This window comes from Schistocerca americana, chromosome 8, assembly GCF_021461395.2.
Source record: "Schistocerca americana isolate TAMUIC-IGC-003095 chromosome 8, iqSchAmer2.1, whole genome shotgun sequence".
NCBI classification, from domain to species: domain Eukaryota; kingdom Metazoa; phylum Arthropoda; class Insecta; order Orthoptera; family Acrididae; genus Schistocerca; species Schistocerca americana.
The window spans coordinates 398,878,711-398,905,026 of NC_060126.1; the positions used below are offsets into that span (position 1 = coordinate 398,878,711).

General features: G+C 40.2%; 1 protein-coding gene across 5 annotated transcripts in view; it reads right to left on the reverse strand.

The window, feature by feature from the left end:
* The window catches only part of LOC124544612 (tyrosine--tRNA ligase, cytoplasmic), a 127,016-nt gene that overhangs the window by 91,552 nt on the left and 9,148 nt on the right, over positions 1–26,316 (reverse strand). For all 5 annotated transcript variants that reach the window (XM_047123209.1, XM_047123210.1, XM_047123212.1 and 2 more), the window contains one exon: positions 13,827–14,066. In XM_047123209.1, the coding sequence (XP_046979165.1) occupies positions 13,827–14,066 (240 nt within the window). The remainder of the gene's footprint in view (positions 1–13,826; positions 14,067–26,316) is intronic.

Consider the following 26,316-nt stretch of genomic DNA (forward strand, 5'->3'; position numbering starts at 1 on the left):
AGCTGGTATGACATGGGCATACAAAAACTGCCACAGTGCCTACAAAAATGCATTGACAGAAATAGTAATTATGTCAAAAAATAGCTAAACGTTCAAGCTGTTAACTGATGTAAACCAATTTAGAAATAAACAGGTCTATGTATTTTTGGGATTACCCTCGTACATAAGGCGACTTCTTCAGAGGTGGACGCAGTCCAGCAGGAGTATGACGGCAGTATCTTGGAGTACTCCAGGGCCATCTTCAGTGTTGTCTTCCACTACAACCGATGGCATCACCATGGCAGAAGGAACCATCTCAGATCAGATATGTGCCTGTGCAAATATTGAGTCTGACTCTCAAGTTCAAGCTCCACTTATAGATCTCGCGAATATAAAACAGTCACCTAGTACATGTAATTCTGATAATGGATGTGAGCTGGTTAGTCTGAAATCAGAGTACGAAAGTGTAACTAGTAGGAATTTAGGCAAGGGGAATGGATGTGGGGGAGATATGATGTCTCAGTTAATGCAAATGATCCAGGGAATGGCAAATAGTATCAGTACAATTCAAACAGTTACGGATAAAATTTGGACTGATATAGGTACAATGCGAACTGAAATACTGTCCGCTATGAAAGAGAAAGTTGAAAAAAAATTGCGGGTAATCTTGAAAAAGCAATTGATGATAAATTAAAATGTGTTCAAGTGGATATGGGGAAAATTACAGACGAAGTTGTAACAGTAAAATCTAAAATCGAATCAGTGGAAATAGATCTTGGGGAAAAAATGGATAAGATACAGATGGAACTTGGGGGCAAGGTGATTGACTGTATAGAAGCGCAAGATGCTCATAAAAGCGATATAAATTTGGCAATTAGTGACATTGCCAATCGTGTAGATGACGGGGAGAAAGAAGTGAGCAAAATTAAAGATAAAATAGAGTCCAGTATCACTAGTGAAAATGAATTTAAAAAACAAATGCAGCAGATAAAAAAGTGATTTAAATTCATTAGCCTCCCAACAGGCCACGCTGGTTATAAATATCCCTTGGGCAAATACCGGATCTGTGAAATGTTCCACAGATGACAAAAGATATCACCCAGTAAATTTCTTGGCTGCGTGTAGGGACAATTGTATACGGCATGCCGGACAAAGCAAAAATAAAATACGTTAAACAGAATTTGGAGGGAGACCCACAGTCTTGGGAAAATGTTAGATGTAGTTCGTGCAAATCATACAAAGAGTTTGAAAAGTGCTTTTTGAATAAATTTTGGAGCAATGCAAAATAGATGCAGATCCAAAATGAATTCTTAAACGGGCCGAGTTACAGGTACGGTAATGGGACGATGAGAGATTTTTTCAAGTGCGAACTTGGCAAACTTATGCATGTGAAAAATCCACTGGGGGTTTTAATGGAAATTACCACCTTAAAAAGGCAATTACCCAAAGATTTGCAGTGGGATCTTGTCCATAGTCCATGTGATTCCATGGATGAATTTCTAGAGTTTGTGGAAAAATTAGAGAGGGCTTTGAAGTTCAAACCTCAGAGCAAATTAGGTGGTAGTTATCAAAATGGGAATCCAAATAACCACCACCAAAATAAAAATCGTGAGAGAAATCAAAGGAATCCTCAGGGAGATAGTAGCTGGAATGAGCAGAATGGTCGAAAAACGAACAGGAGTGATATCTTCTGTGAGCGGGATCCGAGTAAAGAACACAGATTTGATGGGAGAAACTCGCGCGAAGTTCAATCGCATAACAACTGGTCGGGAAACTGATGTTCACCAATCTCAGGTCCGGGGATGGCGATCTGAACAGGCGATGAAAAGGACTGGAGATAATGGTAATGGGAGGAATGTTGACAGGTTTGGAGAAAGGCAACCAATGTGTAATATGGAGTATGTTAAAGAGAAAGGCTATATAGGTGGCTCTTTCAATTGAAGCACGTGCTAACGGTGGAAGCATTGATTTGTGAGAGATTTCAGTAAAAGTAATGGGAATAAATTTGCGTGGAATGATGTAAGTTATGAATGTGTAATGAATGAGAGTGTGAATGGTGATGAATGGGAAGATTCAGTGGTTCAAAAGAAGTTAAAGAGGAGATGGATTTTGTGAAACCAAAATGTCTGGAGAGTTCTGAAGAGGTATTAGCAAATAGTAGCAATTGCAGTAAGGAAGGTGTTGTAGTAGCAAGTATTTGTGAGTCAGTGAAAAGCGTCGATGTTAGTGAAGGCAGTGTAGCTTTGGTCTAAAGAAAAAATGGCTCTGAGCACTATGGGACTTAACATCTGTGGTCATCAGTCCCCTAGAATGTAGAACTACTTAAACCTAACTAACCTAAGGACATGACACACATCCATGCCCGAGGCAGGATTCGAACCTGCAACCGTAGCAGTCGCGCGGTTCCGGACTGAGCACCTAGAACCGCTCGGCCACCGCGGCCGGATCTTTGGTCTCACCAGGTGCAAGTGAGGGTGATTGCGTTTCAGCGGAAAGCGTCAATGTTACTGAGGGAGACTTAGCATTGGTCTCGCCAGTAGTTGAAGTTAAAAATGTATCGTCGGAGGTAGTTTATTTCTGTTTAAAAGAACAGAGTAATGGTAATTTATGTAATAATGTAAAAGCTACTGGTATTGATACTTCGGAGGAAGGAATTTACGCGTTTCTAGGCATGAATGAAGGTGAAACGAAACTTCTTGATGAATGTGTGGAACTAAAACAGTTGTCAGAGTGTGGTCGGGAGAATGTACGTAAAGTAAAATCGGGGGTTAATCTGTATGAAAAGGGTGTAGAAATGGCAGAGTGTGCTGATTCTTGTCCAATCACAGCGGAATGTAGTAAGGCTGGAAGTCCCAAAATTGCACGACAAGATAGCAGCAATTTGTGTAATGTAGCGGCAGAGGATAAAGTTGAGTGCAATTCACGTAAAGTTAATTTGTCGACGGAGCAAAGTAAGGTTTCCGACGTGAATTTATGGAGTGATTTAAATGGTGACTTAGCAGATAAGGTTGCTGAGGTGAATATTTATGGTGATAATGGCTTAGGTATCGATGTGTTATTTCAGAAAGATAAAGTGTTTAACAGTGACTTGATGTGTAATTTCGTTGAAGCTGCAAGTGGCGATATTTTGGAGGAGAAAAATGGTAAAGTTGTGCATGCTGTGTGTAGTGAATCGGTGAAATGTGTGGAAGAACTAACAGACCGTTTAGAGAGGGCTGACGTAAATAGTGTGGATGGCAATAATTTGTGTAATGATGTTCGTACAAATTGGTATATGAAGGAGGACTGTAATTCTAGTGAGACTGGTTGGCGTTGGTACAGTAGAACGTTATGGTCATTGCTGCTGCATATGTGGAAACGAGAGAGGTTTAAAATTGCTAAGGGTATATAGAGAAAGGGCACAAGTGAAAAGCTGTTCTAATCTGTAAATAGTGGTAGTAAATTTGGAGGGATAATTTGTATGTTTACTCAGGGATTCATTAGCAATTTGTTGGTTTATTGCGGCACTGTGTGTGTGTGCAAAAGGTGGAAGTATAGGCACTGAGGGTGAGTGGAGGTCAGTGACCTTGTGGATTTAAGTAAAATATGTATTGACTTATGCTTTGTATAAGAGTGTGGCAAAGAATTTAGTGGTCAATTTGAAGGGTATTAAAATTGTAATTGTATGTGCGTGCAATTTTTGGTGCATGGAGGTACAAAGGATTGATTAAAGCCAATTAAATAGAACTTAAGGAAATCTGAGCTTATTGTGATACAGTCGTTTGCCTTGTGACTTTGTTCTACAATATTGTTTTCCACTGGAGGGAATCTTTAGCGAGGATCCTGGCTGGTTTGGGAAATGGTTTGTTGATGGGTTTCTACTTTTGGTTTTCGTTTTAGACAGATTTGTCGCGATAAATGCTGGAGCTCGGAATTCAGAGGCAGACACAATTTCTGCGAGGCACTTGGTCAAAAGATTGATGCGAGTTGATCAATAGTTTGTGCTAAAATCCGTTTGTGTGTGTGTAGTGTGACGGGGGAGGGAAAAAAAAATTGTGGAAGAAGGCGCCTTAGTGCCGAGTGAGTGGCACAAGAAATGCTTACAAAGCCGCACATAAGGGAAAGTGCATTTAAAAAATTTTATATCTTGTCCGGCAATGGCAAGCGTTTCTGAAGAAGAGAAATTTGTTAACATCGAGTATAGATATAGTGTAAGGGAGTCGTTTCTGAAAGTATTTGTATGGAGTGTAGCCATGTATGAAAGTGAAACATGGACGATAAAAAGTTTGGACAAGAAGAGAATAGAAGCTTTCGAAATGTGGTGCTACAGAAGAATACTGAAGATTAGATGAGTAGATCACATAAATAATGAGGAGGTATTAAATAGAATTGGAGAGAAGAGGAGTCTGTGGCACAACTTGACTAGAAGAAGGGATCGGTTGGTAGGACATGTTCTGAGGCATCAAGGGATCACCAATTTAGTACTGGAGGGCAGCATGGAGGGTAAAAATCATAGAGGGAGACCAAGAGATAAATACACTAAGCAGATTCAGAAGGATGTAGGTTGCAGTAGGTACTGGGAGATGAAGAAGCTTGCACAGGATAGAGTAGCATGGAGAGCTGCATCTAACCAGTCTCAGGACTGAAGACCACAACAACAACAACAACAACAACATATCTTGCCCAAAAGGAAATTACATGCATGCATTTATTTAATATTCCATTTCGTTCATAATTTGTGTTAGTTTATTTCGAAATTCATGCTGCTCCCCCACCACTACAAAAATCTTGTAAAAGCTATTGGCCTGGTGTTTTAATCATTTAATTCTGTTTTTTGAAATTTGTTTTATATGCGCTTGTATAAACTGAAGGGTCCTAATTCTAAGCATTCTAGCAAGCCAGAATGTTAATAAGTGGAGGTGTGTGAGGAAACGGGTGAGTTGCGGTGCCCTGGAAATATTCTAAGTTCTGAGGAAGCAGTGGCCGCATGGGCCCGTCGGCGGGCATTGGCCGCTCGGCAGCAACCATATTGTCCTGGATGTTAACTTAGCAACCGCTTTATGCCGCCCAACGGCCAGTCAAGCCGCGTGGCTGGGAATTCCTTGGTGACGCTGTATGCCGGGAGCACAAAAGATGGTGGACTTCGTGAAACCATAATGGCAGACATTTCGCAGTTCATAAAGAAATTAATAATAGCCAGAGGAATCACGATAACTCAAAAAGAAACATGCACATTACTATTATTTGCGCGACAATTCTGATGGTGTAATCAGATTTTCAATATCTTTATTAGTTTAAAGTTTAGTATCTGACGGTAAATTATACAAGTAACACCCAGCAATGAATTTACAAAATAAAAACGCTTCATCCGATTTTGTCAATCGCCGTGTCTGTAGAAAGTTATTAGTGTAAACCTAAATTGGTATGAATTACAGGCATGTAACTTGAATAGTACACGAGTTACTGGAGATCAAAGTGGCAGATTACTATTGATTGCATCAGGCCATAAGTACTCCACAGTTACACGAAAAAACGGTAGCAGCATGGTTGTCTTTGTTAATATCCAATATATGCTATTGATGAAGAAACTGGTCAATTATTTACTGTGTTTTAGAAAGCACAGAGACATTAGGCTCCTGGCCTACCTTTCGCTTCTTTTCTTTTGATATGTGTTTACTTAATGTTTATGTATTTAATAATGTGTTTTATAGCGTGTTTATGGTCCAGCCGTAGGAATATTCATTTAATTTCAAGCAGTTAAATGTAAATCCAGTATTTTGTATGTGCTTAAATATGTTTCATTATGATCGTGACTGTGCATTGGCATGAAGACATGGCGCGAGCGCTCTAGCCAATCACAGCATATGTGAATGGGAAGACTGGATGGAAGTGAGTTTCCGGAGAGAACACGAGGCAGTTTGGGAGAGTACGGCAGTCCTGGAGAGTATGGGAGAGGACACGGGAAGTGCTGGGACGGTACGGTGTGAGGGACACGCTCGGTCACGAGAGAGACTTGGAGTGTGGAGCAGTTTGCGCGTGGTCGTGAGAGGTAGAAATACTTCACAGTGCGGACTTGTGAACTTGTGGGATTTCCGAGGTTTCTACAGTGAAGAATAGTGTGTGTTTAGAAGTGAATATCTCGCAAGCTATGTTGTTGTTCATAGCTAATTACATGCAATAGGAATCTACTGTTTCCCTGTTTTTCAAATTATATTTTATTTAATTGCTGGACCATCGACACCAATAAGTGTTTTGTATAAATATACAGCATTCTCAAAATTACTTCTGCTATTATACTCATCATTTAAAGTCGTTAAAATAGTACCCGCAGATTTTATTTAATTGCAATCTTTCATTTATAAATTTCTATATTAATTCGCATTTGCCGAGTGGTAGGAACCTTCGACCATTCAATTCATGTCTGTATTCGTATTGTATACTGTAGGCTCAGCAGTATTTAGCTTGTAATGTGGCAACTACGTATCCCAGCTCCTAGACAATGAAACCAGCCAAAACTTTTGATACTGCAACATGGAGTCGGAGGGTGCGTAGTTATTTCGAAAGCCCGCATATTGCTTCTCATGCTCTCTGTTCAACATCAATGTACATCAAGAGCATATCTGCTAACACCTGATTAAAATGTTCTTTCAGGCTATTCATCTGTGACTGGTTGACAGCTGTTGCCATCCTGTGAGCAATGATGCATTATGGAATTACTTCTGACAGTAATTTTGACTGAATCCTTTCCCACAATTAGATATCATTACAAGAGCGGCCCTGTGCTTCAAAATTATGTCTTTAAAAAGAAAGCTGGCACTTTCTAAATCTTTAGGCTTTATACAGCCTTGGTGACAGGTGAGGTAGTCACTGCACACTATTCTTAATTTACTGCCATTTGTCAGTTTGGGGGCTCTCCCCAAGAGATCAATCCAGTCTGGTGAAATGGAGCAATTGCAGGATGAGCTGATACTGGATGTACTCGTGATTCAACCAAAGGAGTTCACAAATCCCAAATGACCTGAGATCGGAACATCATGAAAATACTTTAATATACGTGACTGTAAATAAGCAACCATTTCTGTCCCATAAGGTCAGAAATTCTTTATACAGTGTTTGATTGTAAGTCTCCTGTGACAGTTTGTCCCTTCTCTTAACACTTCAGTAATGTTGAATTTTTCCTTTCTTTGGCTGCAATTTTTGCTACTGCTGTGATGACTGGGAAGCATCATGCTGTACTGTTGCACCAATGGATTCTGCAATAGCCAGTTGGGATTCTTGTTTTGTGTGCATTTCTGTACACTAACGTGATGACATATTTCAAAAGCTTCAGTGCACATCTTGCCAATTATGCTGATGATCCTTCAAGCTTGTCAGCCAGTATAACTAATGGTGGTCACTTGAAACAGTGAATGTACTGCTTTAAAAGTAAGAATAGAAGTAACTTGTTGCCCAAATGACTGCAAGGCATCAGTTCAGTGACCAGTGTCTTCCTGGATTTGTACCAGAACTACATCCATTCCATAGCCACTTGCATCAGTATCTAGTTCAGTTCCTGTAAAAAAGTGCCACATCTGGTGAAAATGACAGTGTCTTCTTAAGCATATATAAATATCTTCCACACGCCTCACTCTAGTAACATATGGTGTCCCCCTGCAGTAGTTCTTGTGGGGGACATGCTTTGCAGCTTAAGTCCTTCATGAAGTACCGCCAGTGTAGCACAATCCAAAGAAGTTTTTAACATCATAAATGCAATGAGGAATTGGAAGAAACATTACAGTTCTTACTTTTGATGCACCAGGACTTTATTTCTGTAAATTAGGTACCTCAAGGTGCTTTCTCACATTCAAGCGACTGCACCATGGAAACAATTCAGTCTATAGGAAGGCTTTTCAAGAAAACCAACAATGTCATCCACATAGCAAAGACATTTCACCTATTTTGGAGGTCGCAACAGGTTGTACATCAAGGGTTCAGATTTTAGCTGGAGCACTGCACAACTTTGATCTCATAAAAACAAGCAAGTGCTATGTAGGCAGTGATTTCCTCATCAACCTCCAGCCGGTCCGCATATCTGAAGGGATAAATAATTCACTCCTGCGAAACAGTCCAAGGTATCACCAAATCATGGCAATGGACATACAACATGTATTTGAAAAGTTGTCCCGTATGTTAAAAACCGCATTGGTTAGAATGGGGTACCTTTGCATACAAATTGAGAGACATGTCAACAAGTGCCCCCTATTATAAAAATCACATAAGTAAAGCAGTGGTGCATGCTGATATGAAGCTAACAGAGTCAATGTGAGAATCCATGTCACTGCAAAATGGAGTCACACATTAACATGAAGTATAGCTTCAAATTAGGGAAAACAACAATGGAGACTCAGGGAAAGTTAGTGCTAGTGTATGGTGTTGTACAGGTGGGCAAAAAGTGTGTATTCTAGTGGTTTAAATGTTTTAGAGATGGAAAGAAATGTCGTGGATGAGCTGAGTTCGGGTCAGCCATCAACGAGCACTAACTGAAACATCAAATGAGTGAGATGAATGCTTGAAGATGACCAGCAGGTGACTTTGAGAATGATGGCAGAAGAGCTAAAGACAAGCAAGAACATTGTAAGTATCAAACAATGGAAAATCCAGGATGGAATGTAACAATAAGAGAGAAGGAAAGTTGCTACTCACCATATAGCGGAGATGCTGAGCCGCGATAGGCACAATAAAAAGATTCACACAATCATAGCTTTTGACCATTAAGGCCTTTGTCAGCAGCAGACACACACACACACACACACACACACACAAAAGAAAAACGCAACTTGCACACACATCTGCAAGTCTCAGAGAGCTGAAACTACACTGCGATCAGCAGCAGCACCAGTGCATGCACTTCAGATGTGTGTGCAAGTTGCGTTTTTTTTTCTTTTGTGTGTGTGTGTGTGTGTGTGTGTGTGTGTGTGTGTGTGTGTGTGTGTACTGCTGACAAAGGCCTTAATGGTCGAAAGCTATGATTGTGTGAATCTTTTTACTGTGCCTATCGCGGCTCAGTATCTCCGCTATATGGTGAGTAGCAACATTGCAAGTATTGTTGTTTACAAAAATGTGAAAAGGCAGAAGATTTGCTTCCAGTTTGCACTGCACACACTGACAGACAAGCAGAAGCCAACTCTTATGGAAATACCTGGAGATTTCATTGACTTGTCTGATTGAAATCCACAGTTTTTGGAAACCATCAGTATGGGTTGTGAAATCTAGTGCTAACAATAAGATCTGGAAATCAAGCGACAGTCATTGGCATGGTGTTCATCGTTTTCCCCACCTCCCAAAAAGAGTCAGCTGACAAAATCCAAGATTAATATGATGTTGACCATCTTGCAATGGCTGCTGCAATGCATCCTGTGGGTTCAGACAGACCTGTACTGAAAGGGTCCATGGAACTTCCTCTACAACAACGCCTGCCTGTGCCCTGTTATCTGCCTACTCAACTTTCTTGCTCAATGCAAGGTGACTGTTCTTTAAACCACTCCTCATTAATCAGGTTTGGTGCCACCAGACTTAGTTTTTTTTCCTAGCCTTAAATTAGTCCTGAGAGGCTTACGCTTCGCAGATGTTGCAGACAGCCAACAATATGTGACCACTGTGCTTTCAGCGATTCCACAAGAAGCGTTTGCTGACCGTTTCCAACTGCTTTACAACCAATGTTAGATGTGTATTGTAGCTAAGGATGATTACTTTGAAGGCCAGTTAAAGTATTTTGTTTGTGGCTCTTTTTTCCTTTATTTTCTGACACCATTCACCGAACTATTCAGACAGACGTTGTACATGCTTTTCTGTGGTTCTGATTAGCTGATGATAATCTACACAGAAACCCAGTGCGTCATTTTTCTTCTTTACAAAGACAACAGGAGGCATCCTTGGTCCACTGACAGCTAAATGACATCTCACAGAATATTTCCCAATTCCTTCTGAATGAACTGTCATTCAGATGGATACACCCTGAGTAAGCACTGACTGATGGGAGGATAATCCCCAGTCTTGGTATAGCATTTCACAACAAATAATCTGTTCTGATTTGTCTCCCCTCTAGACTAGAGTACGTCCGAAAATTGACATAAAATGGCTAACACTTGCCAAGGTTATCAAACCAGGAGCAATTGGCAGGTGGATGGTAGATTCCTCCAGTGGGTATTCTGTAATGGTAGCATACAATGATTCTCAAGTGTCTGCATTGAGCTGAGTGGTTTGGCTGTCCTTAGGCACATATGTTTAGTCATGAGTTGTGGCTGCTCATGGCAGTTGATGACTCAGAGCTCTCCTTGTCCAATTTTGATGATCCTGATAGTTGCTGGCCTATAGATTTCTTTTGTAAGGCAAAGTACCTTTTTGCACGTGACTAGAGCCTCACAGTTAAAGTGTTGACTAGAACTAGTTGTTGTTATGGGATAAGTATGTTGTATGTCATCAATGGTAGGCAACTGTCCAGAGCAACTGTTGCTGCATGAACTTGTTAGCATAGCTTTTTCAATCTGAAACTCCAGTTTTCCACACACATTCCATGACACTTTATATGATGTATGCATGGAGGCCCATTCAAGCAGATTATTATGGCTACAGTCTCATAAAATGACAAATACAAAGGACTTTGATATCTTACTGATAATTATTCTCATAACACAGGTTCCTGTCAGCTCAATATAGTTTTTGTTTGCAAAGTTCAGCACACTTTCCTTTGAATCTTGGGGCATGATCTTCTTCAACTGGTGATGATAAGCATTTGACATCACAGAAAATTACAATTCTGAACTGACTTATGCCTGGATAGGTTGGTTGTCAAAGTGGTCCTGACATATTGGCAGCTGTCATTCATGGAAGACTCATCTGCAGTGGAATCACCTTCATTGACAGTAATCTTCGTCAGTTTTCATGATTTCCATGGGCGGGCAAACCTGCTGAAACCTGTATATGGTGACAGAATGACAGAAACTTGTTGGAAAGCAACCTCAAACAGGACAACGTGATAGGCTTCATCCTGTGAGTAGACTGTAGTCATCTCCAACTGTCTGGAGTGGCCCTGCTGTTTGATGTCTTGCTATGTAATAGTAATTTAATACCCTTCTTCTTTCTTTACAGTAGCATACAGCATGCCTACACTGGCCATAGGGGAAACATACCAGCGTGTTGTTCTCCATTCTTGAAATGTCCATTTACCTGAGCAGCGATCGAACTGTCAATAATGCCAGCAGTATCTATGTTGTCTGTAGGTTGCAGTGTAGATCTGGGATTTTATAATCCATTCCACAATACTAGTCTGCTTGGTAGAGAATCTTGGAGCTATATTGGGGACTTGGTTGATGTTTTGAAAGAAGAAGATCAAACAGCTGAATATATTAAACTAAAATTCAAATTCAAGTTTGTAAGTGAAGTTTAAAATCCAATGCATTTCACACTGAAAAGAAAACCAGTACTAGCTACCAGGAGCAGATGTGTTACTAATGTGGCAAATAAGGAGATTTCAAGTGGAAATGTTTCCAGTCAGATTAATGGACATGAAGTGGAAATCACCGTGAAGACACTCAAGGTGCATGGCATCATGGACAAAACAATCACTGTAGAGCTAAAAACTGGCCATGTGGCCAAGGAGAGCACTATGGTCCGAAAGGTAGGTAGTATCGAAGAGGCCGAGCTTACCAACATAATGGAATCATCATGAGCAGCTTTGTGACAGAGGTACAACATACAATGGTGTATATGCTTGACATTATTGCAGTCTGGGCGTGGTCTAGAATGATATGAAAACAGAAATAACAAACTTCAAAATGCCCACGATCACTTTAATACAGCATTTATTCAGACTACTAGTTTCAGCAAACTATGTTGCCATCTTCAGATCTGTAAAGCATAGACTGAGTACATACAACATTGGATGCAAAATATCTACACACTGGATGTGAGATATCTACATAACATTTTTAACATAATGTGGATCCATAACGTGTCTCATGTACTACCCTTCAAAGAACCTAAGCCAAGTGTTCAATGATTTGTGTCACATACTAATAAGCTGTTAATAATCAAAATTATTTTTCTGATTTTTTTAACTCTAAAAGAGTGTGTAAATGTAAAAATTGCAGATAGTACAGTTTTGGATGTTAACATAAATAGGAAAAAGAACTCCAATTAAAATAAAAAATGTATTTTATGTTGAAGGTATGGGTAGAAATTCGATTAATTATCTAAAATTACGGAAAAATATAAAACTGTTTCTGTAGACAATATCTAAAAAATTTCTGATAGACGTAACATACCTAGGCTTACTATCAAAAGTACAATCATATGGGGTATCAAGCAAAATTTGTGACTGGACTGAGGATTCTTTGGTGGGTAGGACACAGCATATTGTCCCATATGGAGAGTCATCATCAGAAGTAGAAGTAACTTTGGATGTGCCCCAGGCAAGTGTGTTGAGACCCTTGCTGTTAATGTTGTATATTAATGACCTTGTACACAATATTAAAAAGAGCCTCATACTTTTAGCAGATAATGGAGTTATCTGTAAAAAGTAGTGTTCGAAAGAAGCTGAATAAATATTAAATCAAATCCTAATAAGGTTTCAAATTGGTGCAAACCAACTTGCCTTAAATGTTCAGAAATATAAAATTGTACACTTTACAAAAAAAAAGTACTTGTATCCAATTACTACAATATCAATGAGTCACAGTTGAAATCGTCCAACTCCTACAAGGAAAGCTTTATTGAATCTTCAGCTAAGAAATATCAGATTGAACATTAGACGTTTTACAGTATACTGATGGCAGTTAATATGAATTTAGAAACAGTGCAAGATATAAGTCATGATATTGGCTACAGGGACCTGATAGGTGCTATCTTACATGTTAGTTCAGGAGCACAGCCAGATATAAGTGACAGTGTAAAAGTGGATTTCAAAACTAATACAAGACATTCAGTATAAGTATGCTTTGCAAGTACTGAAACATTTGTTTTTCAAAAAGGTTTGACATTAATGTATGTGTGAAACGAAAAAACTGATATCTCCTATTTTTTGTAGGTGTGGACTGAGCTGCTGATCACACAGATCATAAGTCAACATCAAGTTATGTGAATGGGATTATTTAGAACTTAATATTTTGGAAATCTATGAAACAAGGAAGTGTTTTGAAATATTCTGCTTTTGCTGAGTATATAGCTTTGCCAGAAGCCTTCACTGTGATTAAGTTAATCCTAGATATATTTAACATTCTTTATGTAAAGTCTGAGGGGCCTAACAAAGTATACAAATGCAACTCAAGGGCAATTGATATTGCTAGGGATAGTAATCTTACTACAAATTCAAAGTATATCGAAGTAAAGTACCATTCTGTGAATGAATGTTACTTTAATGGAATTATAGACATTTGTCAAGTAGATTCAGTAAGCAATTTACTAAATCTTTGAGCATGGATGAATTCGCAAAATTTCATGAAATGCTGCATGTAATTACTTAAGCTTCATTATTCTAATTTGATTATTACTATTATTTACTCATGATATAAAAGAAAGAATATGAGATGGAATATAGTACATAATATTGAGAAGATCAAATGTTGAGAAGGTTCTAGTATGAAGCAGGTTCCAGAATTTTCAAGTATGTGCACTGCCAGTAGAGTATCTATGAGTATCCATGAGAGTATTCTCTATGTAAAGATCACTGTATTTACCTTATGAACAATAACTTCTTAACAACTTCAAACAAAATGTGAATTACATAAATTCTAAAATGTAAGTGAATTTACATATATGGCTGCCTACAATAATACTCCTCATTGTTTCCATTCTTCCAGTTCAATTAAAAGTAACGTGAGAATGCTCTTTACCTCACAACCAGCTTTCAAGAAGTCTGCAATTTTAGACATGGGCACAAAGTATGCAACATGTGGCTTGCCTGTTGTTGCAGTTCCCCAGTAAATACGGCAGTCTCGCTCCTTAAGTACTGCTATTAATTTGTCTTCGCCCAGGATCTCTTGGGTATTTCTCACTATGAGATCACGTTTATTCTCCCATGTCAGAGTTTCATTACCAGCCATTTTGTTATTCTGTTTCTCCAACAACTGGATCTATAAAGGAAAAGAAAGCAACAAAAATATTGTTATTAGTCTGTAAAGATCTTTACTTCTTGCTGAATTCGAGAAGGAATTCAGATATTACTTGGAATTTCAGAACTCCTATCACATTCATAGTGGTGCAAGCTAAAATAAAGGTGACTGGTCAATACGTAAACTGCCAACTGGTATCCTGTCAAAACACAAGCAACAACATTTCAAACGCGTTGACCAAAATCTGTGTTCCAGCTATATGCCATATCGGTGGATCCACCAAAGGTAGCACCCATCCATTGTCAGGCAATGTCCTTTTCAAGAGCAGGTTGTAAATATATCATCCTACAATAGATTTCACCAAATACACCTCGTTGTTCATTTCCAGCTACTTATTCTCTCATGCTCACACGAACCTGTATCTCAAAATGTGGACACAGCAGCTGCAAACAAGTTTCCCTGAAATGTTAACCCCTCAATTAAACAATTTTTATGTAAAAGTGTGTACAAAATTCCATTTTCTTATTGCTGAATTTTAATCTTTATTATGATTACAGGTTATTCCAAACAGTAGTTTGACAAATTATTCACTTAAAGGGTAGTTAGGGATTGCATATTAAAACACCAAGTACACTTGTTGCTTTCAAAAAATAACTCTACATAAAATAAAATGCCTTAGGAGAGAATACTTTTGTTGAATCTCTTTCAAAACAGTTCATACTGTTTTAAAAATTAATTAATACACTTTCACACAACATTCGTCTCCACATGTTTGTGGCAATGTGAAAGGCTCTGAAGCACAGTACAACACATGGATCTACATCACAATCTCCACACGTATATCTCGATTCCTCCAATTTTTCTTCCCGTTCCCATCCCAAACTTGGCTACACATCCTACATATTCTGGAAGGATTCTGCTTCTTTTCAATAGCTGTGATGAACAATGGGAAATGACAGTCAGTTAAATGAATAGGATAGATGCTTGTGGATGGACAACAAGCTTTCGAAGTCACTTCCTTCCTGCGATGTTCAGCTGTCACCATCTAAATTACTGCCACTCGCAAATCAAGATAGTTCCTTGTTCCTCCAGATTTCTTGTACAAGCTGAATGAATTCCAGAGAGGGGACTGATGACCTCAGAAGTTGAGTCCCATAGTGCTCAGACCCATTTTTTGAATTCCAGAAAACCAGTTCAAATTGATAAAAACCACTTTTTTTTAGCATTTTCCCCTCTTTTTCTGTGTTCTGAACTGTTTGCTATAAGCTGGTCAACTCTATCTGCTCCTTCCATTGTGTCATTATATGATATGTCTGTTGCTGGTTTTAGTAACTATTCACCTCATCTATTTACATTTTTCATTTATGCATTTTGGATAGTGCTCAAGAAAACAGATCACGTTTGTTTTCCCATCTCACTGCTGAAAATTTACCCTCTGAAAGGCAACAATATCTCTCTTCTTCAGTTTCTTACTGAGAAAGTTTGGTGGCATATGTTTCCTAGAAGGTTGCATACTGCAATATATGTCAAATTTCTTATTAATAAGGAGATCTGCTAGTTGCGGAGAGGTGTAGCAACTATCAACTGTAAGGCGGTAGCCTTTGTTGAGAGGGTTGGTACTATTTGAGATCACCAGGGCAGATCTTTATATTCACCATCAAAAAATTATAGACCATACATAGCCAGACTTGGACTCACACAACATGTAGTCCTTTATTCCAAATTTTGAAGTCTTTAGTGGTAGGTACCGAACCCAACCTAATCTCCCTTTAAATAACATGAGACACTCGTCTATGGTGACATCCCTCTCTGTAGTACAAAGAATTTTGAATTTATTATTGAAGTGTTCTAATATGGACCAGATTTTGTTTAGCATGGTTATGAATAGCCAGCGGTGTCATCTCTTGAGTTGTCTGAAAAATGAAGGCATTTCTTTAGTATCAAAAATTGTTTGCAGCTAAGTAATTGGTGAAATACTGGAGTTGCAAGGAGTGGAAGTTTAGGACCAACACACCTAGTAGCTTGGTTTCTTTATAATACTTTGTAACAATATTATACTACAGAAGATTCTTAGTTCATCACAGTTTGTGTCCCTCCAATTAGTAATGTTCTTATCTGAAGCTGATCTATTAGTCTCAGTGACTACAATATTCACTAACTCATCATCAATTACTTTAGTTACATATTTGTGTGAAGTCTGAAAGTGTTCCAGTAAAGGAAATTTTGGAGGTGTGGGAGACAATTCTGCAGTCATGTCTATTTCATACCATTTTCTGATGCTAGAAGAACTAACACCATTTGAATCACTTTCTTGATCAGCTGTCCTTTCACTTATACTGTCAGTGTCTGAAGTGTCATTTTCTGATCTGCTAAAATGTTATCAAACTCCATCACACTCCATAAAAAAACAACCACCTTATAATAGCTTTACACAGCACAAGCAAGTGGCAACTATAATCTCTTCCCCTCTAATTTTGACTGCAGCTGGTCAACAGAGGGCTTCAAGTAGCTGTGAATCCAAGCGAAGTAGCACTGTTGTGTCCTCTTGTGGCCACATTGGTAATTAACTAGACACAAAGATTTTCTCTCGGGTTTGAATTTCTAAACAGAATACTGTCATGATAGACAAGTGCTCTCAGGCTATTAAGTTTCTGTAAAAATTAAAATCCAGACTATTTTCAGACTTTTAAATTAAGGGGTTACGTGCCTACACAACCTTGCTAGAAGATATCCTCTTCTCCTGTCTTATAGGCAGAGCAGGAAGTTGTGGATGGTAGAGCATTGTTTCTCTGAAGCATACATATTCAAAAACTAGACAACACTAAGGCATTTATTTACTTATGGATTTCAGTGCATTTAAAGTATGTTTATTACTGTCCTTGCCGACTATGAATACACTACACTTGTAACCTGCATAAACTATGGTCTGTCAAGTGACACTACTGGAACACAGTCACACACACTGTGAGTACACAGGTTATTACAGCACAGACACCTCAGTTCACTGTCATGTGACCCAGTAGGCTCAGTTGACAATGTATTTTCAACAGGAAATGCATTTCATCTACACATAAGGTGTTAAGAAAAGCACCTAGACACATGGTTTATTTCCATGTGAATTTAATTTTACTACTAAGATTTAAATCTTGCAGTGTGTGGCAATTTCTGATTTAAAAGGTATACATGTATGCCCTCAGTGCTCATCAGTCAAAGATACTTGTAAGTCATAAGCACTGGTAGTAGATGGCATAATTCGTCCATCATACTCTGTGTGTCACCTCTCTATATCTTTGATGAAACCAGATAACTGTAATAGAAAAGAAAAAAAAGTAGTTTTCACTCAGGAACAATTCATCAGCTTTCTGAGAATACAGTAGCAGCACGTCTCTGAGCTGTTTTGACATTTGCAGTCAGCCTTAATTGACAAAGGCTGAGAATAGTGAAACAGCACTCTAGAATAGCTCACATTAGTATTTTGTATGTGGTTTCCAAACCATTCACTTATTTGTTCATGGCATTCCGTAGATCACAAAACAAACGAGAATTTTCAGGAATTTTAACTTGACACAAAGACATCATAAAAACTCTGTATACTGAATTGTCAATTAACTATCACTACACTGCTTAATTATATTCATGTTTATACCATACAAATTTAATTGCATAAATTAGTAAGGCTGGTAATTGGAAAAAAGCTGCCACCTTCAGAGTTTTGTTATATAGCTGCTGTTTATCTGTAATTATTTATTGATTACTGTGTTATTTTTCAAAAAAAATATTTTTTATATCCTAAAAATCCAAGTCCTCTTTATAGTACATTTTTACTTATGAATGAAAACCACAAAACACTGTAATATTTTAGAATATTACACCACTAATGTGTGTGTTTTCATTTATTATGTATACAATATTCTATAAGAACTGACAGAACAGTCGATCAATGCACATTTTTAATTGTCATAAAGCTTTATAATACAACACTACAACTTGCCAATATTGGAAATTCCTGGGCACAACCGTAGATAAAATAAAACAAAGGCAATCACTCACCTGTAGTGGACTGATACCCTACACATCAGTCCACTATAGGTGAGTAGTTGCCCGTCCCTTATTTTATGTACTATTACTTGCCATGTACAGTGGTACTTCGATTTTACATTCTCCAATTTTATGTTTTTCGCCATTCTACACCATAAATTTGTAGTCTCTGTGAAAAACCGATATGGTCAATGTTAAAAACTGCACAATTTCAGATTTCTTCCTATTAAGGTTTACCTCGATTCCAAGTTCTTACTCGACGTCTTGCTTGAATTCGTCCCACTTTCTTCCTATTGATATTTGATGTTACTAGACAAATTATAAGTGGCTCAAAAGGCAGATGGTTTGCACCATGCACAGAATTAAGAGAATATATTAGATATTTTAGGCCACTATGGAGAGGGGAGATGTGATAGAGGAAATGCTAATGTAATCCATGATCGGTGTTGCCAACACAACTTGCAGCACTTAGCTTCACTGCACAATCATGATGCAAATACTGGTAGGTCGCAGCGGAAAGACAACACAATTAATGTGATGTGTTCAGTACCGAGCCAATATACAATGAAGGGGCCCAGCCACCACCTTTCCTTGTGCCACTTATAACACCGTCTCACCTGTTTGCATGTATTTATGATGTACTTCTTCAGCAATAATATCAATTATCAACCTTTTAAATTCAAACACCGAGTCTTCAAGAATATGCTCAGTCATAATTGAAGAAATGTCACTCATTTCTGGCTAATGAACTCTTATTGGCTGGCGACTTGTTAAGTCATCCAACAGCCAGTGCAACCACCACACCACACTAAAACACGTAAAATGAGCTCACCTACTGCATGTGTGGAGAGGGGGAGTGGCCCTCACTGATGGGAATGTAGGTAGGGGTGAAAGCATTTTGTGACGTGCTGAAAATATTCCTTTCGTGCAGATGATGTGCTATGGCAAAGATGTCATATGGAAATAGAACAACGGTTTTGCAATAGCACATTGTAAAGACTTTTGTGTTCAGATCTGACATGATACAGTTGCAACAACTACATACACTACTGATGTATATACTTTGCACCATGCACACCACACACTGTAGGTTGTAAAGACTGGCAGCACTGACAGGGGGCATGACGTGAAACTGTAGCACTTAAGCTTTCTTTCAAATTTACGTTTTGCAGTGTACAGAAATTCACCAAGTTGACTTCTAATAAGCTTGTAATGTCAATTGACATACACATCTGTGATTTTTTTAAGAACTTATGAAATTCATTAGCACAAATTATTGTATAAACATTGTATTGTACATTTAATTTCCTTAGACAGATTTTATACATAGTATTGGAGAGTACTGTGATTTAATCATATATGCAAGTTACATGTGTTTTTACCCATATTTCGCGGGGGGGGGGGGGGGGGGGGGGGTTTAACATTTTCCTCAATTCCACAATTTCCCAAATTTTGCCTTTTTTTTTTTTAAGCCTGGGCCGCACAAAAATGTAAAATAGGGGTTTCAGTGCAGTTAACAGAAATTTTTGGTTCCTAAATCTAGATACTCAAATAATTTGTCAAAAGAATGGCTGATGAAATATATTTTTAATTTGCTTTTGAATTGGTAAGATCTTTGTACTCAAATAATTTGTCAAAAGAATGGCTGATGAAATATATTTTAAATTTGCTTTTGAATTGGTAAGATCTTTGTATGCCCTCATGCTCACTAAAGGAGAGTCTGTTTCATCATGGGTCTGAGTGCCCAGTCTTCCCTTCTCAACCTACCTCAAACTCACTCGCTTACTCAGTTTCCAAGAAGCTAGTTAACATGTCACTTTTATGTGTGTCATTGGCAGTACTAAACATTTTACCTCCTGGTGCGCAATTATCTCATATAATTTATCAAAGAAAAATAATTTACAGGTTTTTCCATTATTTTCCACTGGCTGCTGATTTCCACTGAAATTCCTTTGTATTAAACTTTCAGCTATTCCAGTGATGAAACTGTTGAATATATTTGATGTTTCATCTGGTTCGATATTGTGAACAATGTTTTAACTTCAAGTTTAACAAATATATTTCAAGGAAGACTCAATACATGAAAGTCACATATCAAGTAAACAGAGTAAGACGTGTGCACACTTTAACAGTCAAATCATAACTGAGTCCGAGTCTAGCGGCCGCTGGCTGGCTGGCCACTTAGGTTGCGCTGCTGCTGCATGGCTGGCAGACAGTGCCGCATGTAGAGGACGCGCGTAACTGTGCGGCGGCACTTTGAAAAATCGGCGAGTCACAACACTTTTCCCCCTTTGAAGTTATTGCACAGGTCTTGATGGAGGCGGCCTGTAGATTGCTAACGTCCATAGGTGTTGTTTGACTGGCCGTAAAGTCTCAAGGAGGAGGCTTCCCGTATGGACGGAAGTTGCAGCAAGTCCGGTTGTTATAACAGGAGACATGGGTGATGTGGCCGCGTCTGTAGGAGAAGGAGGCGAGTAGAGTTGCTCCGACAGATGATGGTCATCTGGTTCCTGCATGGGCATGTCTCCTGGTGGCGTCAGTTCTTGTGCTGGCACCGATATTATGGTGAGAGGACTGCGTTGCGAGTAATGAGAGATTCCAGTATACCAAACGTCAGGTAGAGCCGAAGATGGTGTAGCGGCATCCGGAACAGGCGCTGCCGGCACACGAGGCCGAAGCTGGTCCAAATGACACACTGTAACACCCGTGTCAGTCTGGATTTGATACAGGCGTTGGCCACGGTGTTGTAAGATGCGGCCAGTACTCCATTTTGGCCACCTGCCATATCCCTGCACCCATACAAGGTCGTTGGCGGTGAACCGGCCAAGCGAAGGCACCCGCGGCCATGAGGTGGAAGGCCGCAGAAGATGAAGTAGCGTGTGGGGCTGTCGGCCATGTAAGAGCTCAGCCGGGCTGTGGTTGCCCATGGGGGTGAAACGGTAAGAAGCCAGAAATTGGAGAAGCGCATCATCATCAGCAGAAGAAGTCAGTAGTTTCCTCATCTGAGCCTTAAATGTGCGGACCAGTCGTTCAGCATCACCGTTTGATTGTGGATGGAACGGAGGGGCCGTGACATGCACGACGCCGTGACGGGCACAAAAATCCACAAAAGCGGAAGAGGCAAATTGCGGACCATTATCAGTAACAAGAGTAGAGGGAAGGCTTTCCAAAGAGAAAATGCGAGCTAGAGCATTGGTGGTTGCCACAGGTGGTAGGCGATGTGCAACGGACAATGAAAGGAAAGTTAGAGTAGGCATCAATAACGAGAAGCCAATAAGTACCTAAAAAGGTCCCGCAAAGTCAGCATGAATATGCTCCCAGGGCTTCTCAGGCAAAGGCCACAGTGACAAAGATGACATCCGGGCGGCGGCCTGTGACGCACAAGGGCCGCAGGCAGCGACCATGTGTGTGGTTTCAGAGTCGATGCTGGGCCAGTACACACGACGGCGCACCAGAGATTTTGTGCGCAAGACCAAAGCACGCAAAGACACAGGTACCACAACACGCGGCAAAGCATTTTCAGTGGAAAAAGAGGATAACACCATCCCTAGCCGTGAGGCGGTAATGCAAAGCGTAGTAGCTCCGCAACCGATCAGAAGTCTTAGTGGATGGACAATCAGGCCAACCCTTCTGAATACAGCCTAATACCCGGGAGAGGGTAGGGTCAGAACCCGAAGCAGCCGCCAGCCGGTCCCCGGTGATGGGGAACCTGTCCACAACCCGCTGCTTGGCAACATCCAGGTGGAAACACAAAAGTTCGTCCCTTTCGAATGTCAGATCAGGACCCATGGGAAGACGAGACAGTGCATCAACATTCGCATGTTGAGCCGTCGGCCAGAAATGAATCTCATAATTGAAACGAGACAAGCTAAGAGCCCAACACTGGAGGCGGTGTGCAGCCTTGTCGGGAAGTGACGTTGATGGATGAAACAATGAAACAAGTGGTTTGTGATCCGTAACAAGATGAAATTTAGAACCATAGAGAAAAACACCAAACTTATGAAGAGCATAAATAATGGCCAAAGCTTCTTTTTCAATTTGAGAATATTTTTGTTGGGCATCCGTGAGCGTTTTGGAGGCATAAGCAATGGGTTGTTCAGAACCGTCAGAAAAACTGTGCACAAGGACTGTACCGACCCCGTATTGTGAGGCGTCCATGGCAAGAACAAGATGTTGGCCAGGTCAATAAGCAGCCAGGCACGGGGCCTGTTTCAGCATAGTCTTCAATTTCTGGAAAGCCGCATTGCACGACGTGGACCAGTGAAAAGGCACGTTTTTATGCGGCAGGTGATGCAACAGCTGAGCCACCGTAGCAGCAGACGGTAAAAACTTGTGATAGTATGCTATTTTCCCCAAGAAGGCCTGCAGTTCCTTAACAGATGTAGGGTGAGGAAGGGCATCGATCGCAGCGACAGTTTGCTGAAGCGGACGAATACCATCCCGAGAGAGTTGAAACCCCAAGTACATTATAGATGCATGAAAAAATTTTGATTTCTGAAGATTACACTTAAGACCGGCAGTCTGTAAGACATGAAAAAGTGTGTGAAGATTTTGAAGATGTTCGTCAGTGGTGGAGCCAGTGACAACAATGTCGTCCGGTAATTTATACACCCAGGGACAGTGAGCAATAATTGTTCCAAGAATCGCTGAAAGAAAGCAGGGGCGCTGGCAACCCCAAATGGCAATTGTTGGTATTGTTAGAGGCCGAAAGGCATGTTAAGGACCAGAAACTGCTGGGAAGCAGCGTCGAGACGAAGTTGATGATAAGCTTCTGACAGGTCAAGTTTAGAAAAATACTGGCCTCCAACAAGCTTAGTGAACAATTCTTCAGGTAGAGGCATAGGGTAAGTGTCAATAAGGCATTGAGCATTTACAGTGGCTTTGAAATCACCACAGAGATGAATATCACCATTTGGCTTATCAACGACAACGACAGGAGAGGACCAGTCATTGGAAATGACAGGAAGCAAAACCCTGAAGCAGTGAGACGATCCAGCTCCCGTTTGACCCGATCACGAAGGGCCACAGGAATGGGCCGAGCCCGAAAAAACTTAGGCCAAGCAGTGGGTTTGAGCGTGATATGAGCTTCAAAGTCGTTTGCACGGCCTAACCCAGGAGAAAAAAAAGGGACAAAAATGTCGTCGACAAGGTGTCCAATTGAGCATAAGGAATAGCATCAGAGGCGGTATTGACAGAGTCAGCTACGGAGAACCCAAAAGCGCGAAAGGCATCGAAACCAAAAAGATTCTCTCGGTTACTATGGTCGACCACAAATACGGGAACAGTGCGAACGACAGATTAGTAAGATACCTTAGCATCAAATTGTCCCAAGAGAGAAATCTTCTGTTTATTGTTAAGTCCGTAATTGCCTAGTGACAGGTGACAGGATTGGAGAACCCAAAACTGAAGATACGTCTGAGAATTGATGATAGTGGCAGCAGAACCAGTATCCACCTGCATGCGAACTTCTCAACCAAATATCTGGACAGTGAGGAATAACTTCCCCGAAAGGGAAGAAGTACAATTGACAGACAACACAGAATCAGAATCAGCGTCATGTTCATGAACATCATGTATGCGGTCGGATTTGCAAACGGATGACACATGACCCCCCCCCCCCCCCCTTTTTTTTTTTTTTTTTTTTGCATTTGTGACACATGGCCCAACGTTGTGGACAATCTTCTCGTGAATGTTTCGTGAAACACCACGGCCATGAAGGAAGTTGCCGTGGGTTTTGCTGCAGTTTCTTAGAGGTTTGTTTACGGTTAGGCCGAGGCTGCGCTTGGGAGCGTACTGTGGCCACGTCGGCCGGTGGGGACATGCCACACGCTTCGTCAACATCGCACAGAGGTTGTATTTCCCCGACGTTGCCCCATGCCTCTATTTGTGCTCCAGCGGTGCGAGAAATTTCAAAAGACTGAGCGACGGATAGGACTTCATCTAGAGTCTGATTTGCCAACTGAAGGGCACATTGCCTTTGTCGGGCGCTGATCGGATAATAGCATCCCGTACCATGGAAACGGCGTAGGATTCTTTGTGAACTTCAGTAACAAATTGACGCTTTCTTCTGAGGCCATGAAGTTCAGCAGACCAAGCGCGATACGATTGATTCGGTTGTTTTTGACAACGATAAAAGGCAACACAAGAGGCTACCACATGCGTTTCCTTTTGAAAATAGACGGACAGAAGTCAGCACATTTCAGCAAAGAACAAAGACGCAGGATCTTTCAAAGGAGCCAATTACGACAACAACCGATACATTTGAGGTGAAATCCATGAAAGGAACAGAGACTTACATGTTTGTTCGTCCGCAACATGAAATGCCAAGAAGTGCTGTCAAAGACGTTTTTCATAATCAGACCAGTCTTACGCCGTCTCGTCGTAAGGAGGAAGAGGAGGTAGAGACAATGACGAGAGACGCCCCGCATTTGATGCCGCAATGAAATCACGAATCGCATTCGTGAGAAGCGTTTGCTGTTCTATGAGACCCTGCAATAGTTGCTCTAAAGTAGTCATGGAAACATGTGGGTCAATGATGGAGGGGATGGAGGGGGGGGGGGGGGGGGGGGGAATCCCATCCTCATCGCCAATTGTTATAACTTCAAGTTGAACACATATATTTCAAGGAAGACGCAATACATGAAAGTCACAGATCAAGTAAAAAGAGTAAGATGTGTGTACACTTTAACAGTCAAATCATAACTGTGTCCAAGTCTAGCGGCCACTGGCTGGCCGCTTAGGTTGCGCTGCTACTGCATGGCTGGCAGACAGCGCCGCATGTAGAGGACGCGCGTAACTGCGCAGTGGCTCTTTGAAAGATCAGTGAGTCACAACAAACAAGACAATATTCTCACTCCCTTATTTATTTTTGGCCATTTTATTTTTTATGATGCCCCATAATTTTTATATAGGGACTCTGAAAGTAAGTTACTCATGGCACCCCACGCTAAGACCATTGTGCACAAGAGAGGCACACTATCATAAAACAGAGTTTTCTGTGGACACAGTTCTGCTGCAGTACAAGTAACAGGTATATCTCAGTGTGCTATCTTAATATGTGGCAACAGGAAACATACACCAAAGTTTACATACACAGGACAGTGTGAGTCTCATGGACAAGTCTCAACTGCACACAGATTCACCGGGAATTTCTGGCAGTGTACAGACCAAATGCCATGTCGTATCCAACCATAGTGAAATGGTGCAAACAATTTGACAAAGACAGCACAATGTAAGTGATTATCTTCTCGGCAAGCTGAAAGAACATCTGCGAAGGAAAGAGATTAACCAAAGATAAGGATGTTCATAGAATGGTTCTCAAATGGCTTTGCAACCAAGGAATGGATTGCCATCATCAAGAAACTGAACTCTTGGTAGAATGTTCTGATTGCTGTTTAAAAGTACTTGGTGAGTATGTTGGAAAATAGTGTGGTGTATTTGTGTCACTTTGAAGCGCAGAGTGGCATTCAGGGACAGTTACTTGGTCTGATATAATAAGTAACTTACTTTCTGTAGTTCCCTTGAACTTTATTAACACAATTTTTATTTATACATTATTGTGGATTCTTTTAGCTTGTTTAATGACTATTATAAAAGTTTTGTAAATTTTTTATAGTCAGTGGGCATATTTACTGTGATCTTTTCCTTGCAGATTTGGTGCAGTGCTCTCTCTCTCTCTCTCTCTCTCTCTCTTTTCCTCAGAAAGTTATAATTTCCTTCATTATCCAGCTGTATTTACCATTTGTAAAGACAACACAGCATCAAAAGCCTGCACCAGTTTCCCCACTGAGGAGTAAGCTCTAATTTTCTGAGGGGTAAAACCTAAAGTCCAGTTGTGTTTTGGATGCGAATATAAATTATTTTTAAAGGAGCATTACTATCATCACTATTTCATAAGGCTGACTACTGATTACTTACGATAAAAATAATTACTTTTTTTCAAATAGTAGCATTAGAGCATGAGACAATGTGGTACAGGTTACAGGTACAGAAAGAAATGTGTAAGCCCACTACACACACATTTTGTATCACGCATCTACAACAAAGTTGAGACACATACATCACATATGCTTAAATATATCATGAAAATGCCTTTTCCAAGTTATAGGTAGCAAAAGACCATAAACTGGTTTATTATTCAGTTCTCAACAATTAAAGAATTAACCGACAGCACAACAGTAACTATGTAATGACAACTACAGTGCGGTAGGACCTAAACTGTGTTGTTGTTATT